Source organism: Microtus ochrogaster, chromosome 5 (assembly GCF_000317375.1).
Source record: "Microtus ochrogaster isolate Prairie Vole_2 chromosome 5, MicOch1.0, whole genome shotgun sequence".
Taxonomy (NCBI): domain Eukaryota; kingdom Metazoa; phylum Chordata; class Mammalia; order Rodentia; family Cricetidae; genus Microtus; species Microtus ochrogaster.
In genome coordinates, this window is record NC_022012.1 from 56,732,430 (window position 1) to 56,740,203 (window position 7,774).

The 7,774-nt window shown below is 41.3% G+C and overlaps 1 protein-coding gene across 2 annotated transcripts in view; it reads left to right on the plus strand.

Moving 5' to 3' along the window:
- The first annotated feature begins 880 nt into the window (after window positions 1-880).
- The window catches only part of Hmgn3 (high mobility group nucleosomal binding domain 3), a 43,319-nt gene continuing 36,425 nt past the window's right edge, over window positions 881-7,774 (plus strand). Inside the window, exon 1 of one of the 2 annotated variants that reach the window (XM_013346411.2) lies at window positions 881-1,130. In XM_013346411.2, the coding sequence (XP_013201865.1) occupies window positions 1,116-1,130 (15 nt within the window). In that variant the 5' untranslated portion in view covers window positions 881-1,115. The remainder of the gene's footprint in view (window positions 1,131-7,774) is intronic. The other variant, XM_005347562.3, reaches the window with a different exon arrangement.

Consider the following 7,774-nt stretch of genomic DNA (forward strand, 5'->3'; position numbering starts at 1 on the left):
ACATGCTGATGACACAGATTGATTTTCAGATGTTAGACAAATTCTGTGTTCCCAGGGCCAACTCCCTGGTTATGTATTATCTTCTTCATGTTGTTGAATTTGATTTGCTAAATTTTTGTACGTGTCTTTGTGCCTATGTTTATAAAGAGTGTTGATCTAAAATTCTCCCTCAACCCCACCACTGAGGTCCTTCACCAGGATGAAACTGACCCTTATAAAACAAATTTAGAAATGTATATTTTGCAATTCTTTATAGAACTTTGAGCAACATTACACTATACATGAAAGGTAACTTGACAGGTGTAGTTTAAATGTACATACTTAAAATATAAATTTGTTCTTCCTTTTCCGATTTCTCCCTAATCCCCATAACAAACACACTATATCCATTTTCACACAGAATGGCCAAATTTGTATGCGACTTGTAATCGTAGATTAAAATAAATAATAATAGCAATAATAATAATAAATCACAATTAGACCGAGGCATTTTTCTATTTGTTAGATGTGAGACTGAGAGCCCTAGAAACTGTAAGACTTCCTTAGCAAAGGTCCTTCCTATCCTGTACAGATCTGCACCATGAACACCCATTACAAGTTTTTATGAGTAACCAATGTACAAGATACCCTGTGTTCCTATTTACATTATAAAGTCAACATGTCAGTACTTAACTTTTCTTTTCTACAAAGGTGCATTCTGCTCTAACCCAAAGAAGGCGCGTGAAGCAATGAAACTCTAAGATAGTGGCCTGAAGCCTACTAGTTCAACTGGGCATGCTCAGTCGCCAGGCAGATTATTTTTTTCTTTTCTTTTTTTCCCAGTGAAGTAGAAACTACAACTGCGCGTACTGGGTGAGCGGGGGTGGGCGTGCCCTCGTGGAATTTAGAACGTTCCCTCAGCCAATGGGGCCTCGCGACCGGCTGGCGGGGCTCGCCATTGGGGGACCAGGATGCGAGCGAGTGGAGCGCCGGGGGGAGGAAGCGGAGGTGCAGGTCGGAGAGGCCGGGCTAGCTGAGCCCATTGCAGGAGCAGCTGCAGCAGCTAGGCAACATCCAGCGGCGTGCCAGGCGGCCCAGCCCGTTGCTTTACTTTTTGCTGCACCAACGTAGTCATTATGCCGAAGAGAAAGGTAAGTCCTGCTGAAAAAAATTGCCCGCAGGCCCTCGAGTGTGCTCGGAGCAAGCCCTCGGCGTTGGCGATGGACGTAGCGATGCGCCTAGGAACTCAGGCACCGGGCACCGCTGCTGCCCGCTCCTTTTGCAGATGCCTGTTGCAGACCTCGCTGTTCCCGCACCGAGCTCCGAGTGTTACTTTCCCTCCAGGGTCGTGTCCTCCCCTCTCCATCAACTCCTGGCTGGAATGGTTTCCACCTCTTGTCAGCAGCAGCCAGGGCGAGTGTCCATCCCCCTCGCAGGAGTTTCCTCTTGGCAAACTCCAGGTTGTTCTCAGGGTGGAGGGAAAACAACTGGAAGAGTCTCCCAGGTCAGGGAAATCAAAAACGGTGGGAAGAGTCTGAGGAGCCAGGCGGGGTCAGGAGTGTCCCCCGGGCCATGCCCAGTGCGAGCGATGCGGGCGGAAGGCCGGGAGAGGGAAAGCCATGTTTCTCTACGCCAGCCCTGCTGCGCCGTGGACCCGTATGTACCCACTCCGGTGTCGGTGTCAATCACCGGCCGCGAGGGCGGGCGGGGCAGTGCGCAGCGCGGGGTAGGCGGCGAGGAAGGGGGCTGGTGCCAAGCACGCCGACCCTGGCCAAGGTCAGGGGCCACCGAGCCCTGACCGCTATCCCATCCACCACACCACGCTTGATCAGGCCGGGAACCGGGGTCATTTTAGTGTCTTTTCTGCCCCTTTGTGGGTTGTGTCCCGTTCCGCGGAGGGACATCACAAGCCACACGTGGGGTCACACAGCTTCTCAGGGTGGGGCTTCGACTTGTCATTGAACTGGTAAAGGAAGGGCAGATTTTTTTAACCCCTCCCTGAGAGAACCGGTGTGTGAGAACAGATTCCAAAAAAAAAAAGAAAAGAAAAGAAAAAAAAAAGAAAACAAACAAACAAACAAAAAACCTGCCCCAAAGCCACCTGTCCAAAGGATCTAAGTCAACCAGTGTGGCCATTAAAGTTGGAACTTGATAATGACCTGCTTTCCCCCAAGACTGCAATGATTTGTGTGTGTGGCTGCATTATTTAAAACTATCGAAGCCTTAAATTTTAGTAGGTTTTGCTTTCTTATATATTGTCACTGGAATTTGATTGTAAACGCTTCCACTCCTTTCAAATTTATTTTTATTACATTCATTTATTTTGTGTGTGCTGGGGACACACTGGCACCCACATGACAGTAGTAGATTCTCTTCTGCCATGTGGCTTGTGGGTTGTGGGAATCGACAGCAAGAGTCTTTACTCCTTGAGCCATCTCCCCAAGCCCAGGCATCTCCATTCTTTAAAAGAAAACCAATCATATTAATTAGAAGGTCTTTTTTCGAGTTTAATGAGAACCTACCCTGTGTCTCATGCTGGGTGGAGTCCAGTGTGCATTATCTCATTGAATCCTCCTAACCACAATACTATTTTCGACTCATTGAGCAGGGTCTGAAGCTGGATTGCCCAACATTTCATTAGCCATTGGTTTATAGTGGAGCTGCCATCCATGCAAAGGTATTATTGGCCACTATGGACAATTCTTCTCTTCATTTAGAGATGGGTAGGGGCCAGGAGAGTTTAGGAAATCTAGAGCCTGTAGTTGAAGAAGCTCGTGACATGCTAAGAGTAGGAGCTCTTGAGTCTCGTTGTTCAAGCTTCATTTGATGGCAGCATTGTTTTTCCAGCACTGTTGTACTAGAATGATGTCACTGTTTGCAGCCTTTTATCTGAGGTTAGTGACGAGCTGGGAATTCTAGCGGAATCAGAGGAACTAATTATCGAGACATGAGTTACAGAGGGAGTTGAGGCTAACTCTTTTCCTGGGGATTACTAACACGTTTGGTAAGCAGCAGGTCACATACACCCTTTATGAATAATGGCTCCTGGTTTGGGGGAACTTTTCCTTGATCGGGGCCACTGCTGGTGAAACCATCGCTCATATTTTCTGACACTATCCATCTCTAAAGGAAAAGGGGAGAAAAGAATGGAGGAGAAACTGGCTTTGTGTTTTACATCTTTGAAAGGCAGGAACCCTTTATGGAGTTAGCTAGTACTCAGTTCTTCAACTAGGGGCAAACGGGGTCCTTGATTAACAAGTCTTTTTAATGCTATCTGGAGGCCAAACACCTGATTTGCTACCTGAGCAGGAACAGCCACAGATCACATGACTGTGATAACCATCCCACCTAGTCATCAAGCCTTAGTGGAGTCTTGGAGTTCCTTGGAACTGACATTAGAAACCATTGTCCCCAGGTGAAGTCTGCACAGCTGTGCAAGAAAGGGACTAGAGACAATCCATGCATAGGCCTTAGAGGTCTATAAAGCCAGGTGATTGCTGAAGGATTTGCATACTATAATCACCATATTTCCTTGTCTAAAGAACTACCTATTCTGCTTTGTAAATTAAATTGTGTCTGCATACACATGCAGATGTGCACACACACACACACACATACACACACATGCAGATGTGCACACACACACGCACACACACACATGTCACGTGGGTGGGAGTCAGAGCCCAAAGTTGGCTACCTACCTCTATTCCTTTCAGTCTTTGACTGAGCCCCGCCTCGATCTTGTAGATTTGGCTAGACTGACTCTCCCTACCTCTCCAGCACTAGAATTATGCACATGCAGGCATCTGACTTTTATGTGTGTGCTGGGAATAAAACCAATGCTTGAGGGGCAGGCACTTGGCTCACTGAGCCATCTCCCCAACGTGGTGATCAGGTTTAGAAGTCCCATATCATATTTTCCTTGCCATCTCTGCCCCATGTTTCACTGTTTCATAGAGATGTTACTTAGCAGACATCTACATCCTGCAGATCAAAAAGTAGTACTAAAGTTAGTGAAAACATCTGAAGACCTAGCACTGTCTAAAAATTGTAGGGACACAGTTTGTTCTCCAAGAGCTTATATTTAATTCAATGAAGTGATAAGATTAGCAGACAGAAAAAGAGTTAACTGACATTTGGGCTTATAGAGGTTACAGAATGTGCTGTTCAGATTGAAAGACCAAGGATAGATAAGAAGACAGGTTGAATTTGGGCTGGTTGGTCTTGAAAGTGTAGGTAGGACTCAAGGTAAAATTCAACATCATTTTCTGTTAGCAGGCATTTGGCTGCCTCTTCTTATTATACCCTAACACAATTAGGCCTCAGCTATACAACTTCAAGTCCACAATAGCATCTATATTATTACAAACTATTCTTAAGATACTTCTTTGTAAGTTTTATACACACACACACACGTTTATTAGTGGCATTAAACCAATTTTTAAATGACCGCAATTTATTTTGATTTAAGCAGTGCAACCCTTAACACTGTAATGTCTTTCTAATATTTAAATGAAGTTAAATATTTCTAAGATTTAAATTTAATAATTTAAATTATTAAATTATAATTGTATATTAAATTATACAATTATGTCATTGTATAATAATATTGTATTATACAATGGATGGTGAGTGAGCAAACTCTCAGGGACTCAGGTGGCGGTGGGACAATGACTGACTGAGTTCTAGACTGTTCTGCCCTGACAGCCACAAATGCCAGCAGAGGTCATGTTGTGATCTCATGTTCTATACAGAAGCGTTACCAGCAAGGCCTGGATTCAGTCCTGGCCTGGTGAACAAGCCCATTTTCACATCCTTTTTGTGTCCGATTCCTTAACCCTACATTTGCTGCGTCTGGCATATCATGCCAGAAGTTGTCTAGTACAATATTGTCCACAGAGTGGACCTGGTGTGCGCAGTGATCTCTTTCCAGAAAGGAAAGTCTGTTTATTCCTCACCATATCAGCTGTAGGAGTTTCCCGGTGGCATTTTTCAGGTCACTTATGTGTATTATCATATCATCTGCAAATAATGGCACTTTGACTTCTTTCTTTTCAATTTGTAGCTCCTTGATCTCTTTCAGTTGTCTTAATGCTCTAGCTAGGACTCCATGTACTATATTGAATAGATACAGAGAGAGTGAACAACTTTGTTTTGTTCCTGATTTTGGTGAAATTGCTTTGAGTTTCTCCCCATTTATTTTGATGTTAGCTATAGGCTTGCTGTAGATTACCTTTATTATGTTCGTGTTTGTCTCTTGTATCCCTACTATCTCCGAGACTTTTGTCATGAATAGGTGCTGGATTTTGTCAAAGACCTTTTCTGCATCTAATGAGATGATCTTGTGGTTTGTGTCTTTCAGTTTGTTTATATGGTAGATTGCATTTACTGATTTTTTTGTATGTTGTATGCATATCCCTGTATTTCTGAGATAAAGCCTACTTGATCATGAATGGTCTTTTTGATATGTTCTTGGATTTGGTTTGCAAGTATTTTGTTGAGTATTATTGCATCTATGTTCATAGGGGAAACTGGTCTGCAATTCTCTTTGTTGAGTCTTTTTGTGGTTTGAACATCAGAGTAACTGTGGCCTCATAAAATGAATTGGGTAATCTTCCTTCTGTTTCTATTTTGTGGAATAATTTGAGGAGTATTGATGTTAACTCTTCTTTAAAAGTCTGATAGAACTTTGTGCTAAAACCATCTGGTACCAGACTTTTTTGATTGGGAGAGTTGTATGTAATAACTGTTTCTGTTTCACTAGGGGTTATATGTCTGTTTAAATTGTTCATCTGATCTTGATTTGACTTTGGTAAAATTGAGAAAATTATCAATTTCTTTTAAATTTCCAATTTTGTGGAGTACTGGTTTTTAAAGTATGTCTTTATGCTTCTCTGTATTTCCTCGGTGTCTGTTGTTATGTCCTCCTTTTTGTTTCTGATTTTATTAATTTGGATATTTTGTTAGTTTGGAAAAGGATTTGTCTCTTTTGTTGATTTTCTCAAAGAACCACTCTTTGTTTCACTGATTCTTTGTAGTGTCTTCTTTGTTTCTATTTTATTGGTTTCAGCCCTCAGTTTGGTTATTTCTTGCCATCTACTTCTCCTCTTGGGTGAGCTTGCTTCTTTTGGTTCTAGAGCTTTTAGGTGTCCTAGTATGAGATCTCTCCAAATGTGTGTGTGTGTGTGTGTGTGTGTGTGTGTGTGTAAGCATTTAGCTCTATGAATGACTTTCATTGTGTCCCCTAAGTTTGGGTATGCAGTGTATTCATTTTCATTGAATTCTAGAAAGTCTTTAATTTGTTTCTTATTTTCATTCAGTAGACAGTAGTTCCTTTACAATGCATTTGTAAGCTTTCTGTTGTTTCTGTTGTTGTTTATATCCTGGTTTTTGTTTTAGTTTTGTTTTTGAGACAGGGTTTCTCTGTGTAGCTTTATAGCCTGTTCTAGAACTTGCTCTGTAGACCAGACTAGTCTTGAACTCACAGAGAGCCGACTGTCTCTGCCTCCCAAATGATTGGACCAAAGGTGTGTGCCACCACTGCCCAACGATTTCCACTTTAATTCTTGGTGGTCTGGTAGAATAAAGGGGGTTATTTCAATTTTTCTTGTATCTATTGAGATTTGCTTTGTATCCAAGTATGTGGTCAGTTTTGGAGAAAGTGCTAAAAAGAATGTATAGTCTTTTGTGTTTGAGTGAAATGCTCGATAAATATCTATTAAGTTCATTTGTTTTATGATGTTTTATGATGTCTGTAGGCTCCAGTATTTCTCTGTTTAGTTTTTGTCTGGATGACCTGTTGGTTGGTGAAACTGGGGTATTGAAGTCTCCCACTATCAGTGTGTAAGGGTCAATATGCTGTTTTCTCTATTTCTTTTACAAAAGTGGGTGCCCTTGTAATTGGGACATAGAGGTTAAGAATTGTAATGTCATCTTAGTGGATTTTTTCCTTTGATGAGTATGAAGTGTCCTTCCTCATCTCTTTTGATTAGTTTTGGTTTGAAGTCTATTTTACTAGATATTAAAACCTAAGCTTGCCTCTTAGGTTCATTTGCTTGGAATACTTTTTTTTAAAGAGTCTATTCAGGCTCTTCTGGCTTTTGAGTCTCTATTGAGAAGTGGGGTATAATTTTTATCAGTCTGCCTTTATATGTTCCTTGCTCTTTTCCCCTTGCAGCTCTTAGTATTCTTTCTCTGTTTTGTATGCTTAGTGCTTTGATTGTTATGTGGTAGAGAACTTTCTTTTCTGGTCCAATTTGTTTGTTATTCTGTATGCTTCTTATACCTTATAAGCATGTCCTTCTTTAGGTTGGGAAAATTTTCTTATGATTTTGTTGAAAATATTTTCTAGGCCTTTGAACTGGGATTCTATTCCTAATACTCTTAGGTTTGGTCTTTTCATTAGTGTTCCAGATTTCCTGGATGTTTTGTGTCAGGAATTCTTTAGATTTAACATTTTCTTTAACCAATGGTATCCATTTCTTCTATTGTATCTTCAGTGCCTGAGATTCTCTCTTCCATCTCTTGTATTCTCTTGGTGATGCTTACATCTGTAGTTCCGATTTGCTTACCTAGGTTTTCCATTTCCAGAATTCCCCCAGTTTGTGTTTTGTTTATTGCTTCTATTTCCATTTTCAGGTCTTGACTAGTTTTATTCATTTTCTTTAACTGTTTGTTTGTTTGTTTGTTTGTTGACTTTCTTTAAGGGATTTATTCCTTTCCTCCCATTGTTTGTGTTTTCTTGGCTTTCTTCAAGGGATTTATTCATTTTATCAAGTTATTCATTTATGCTTTC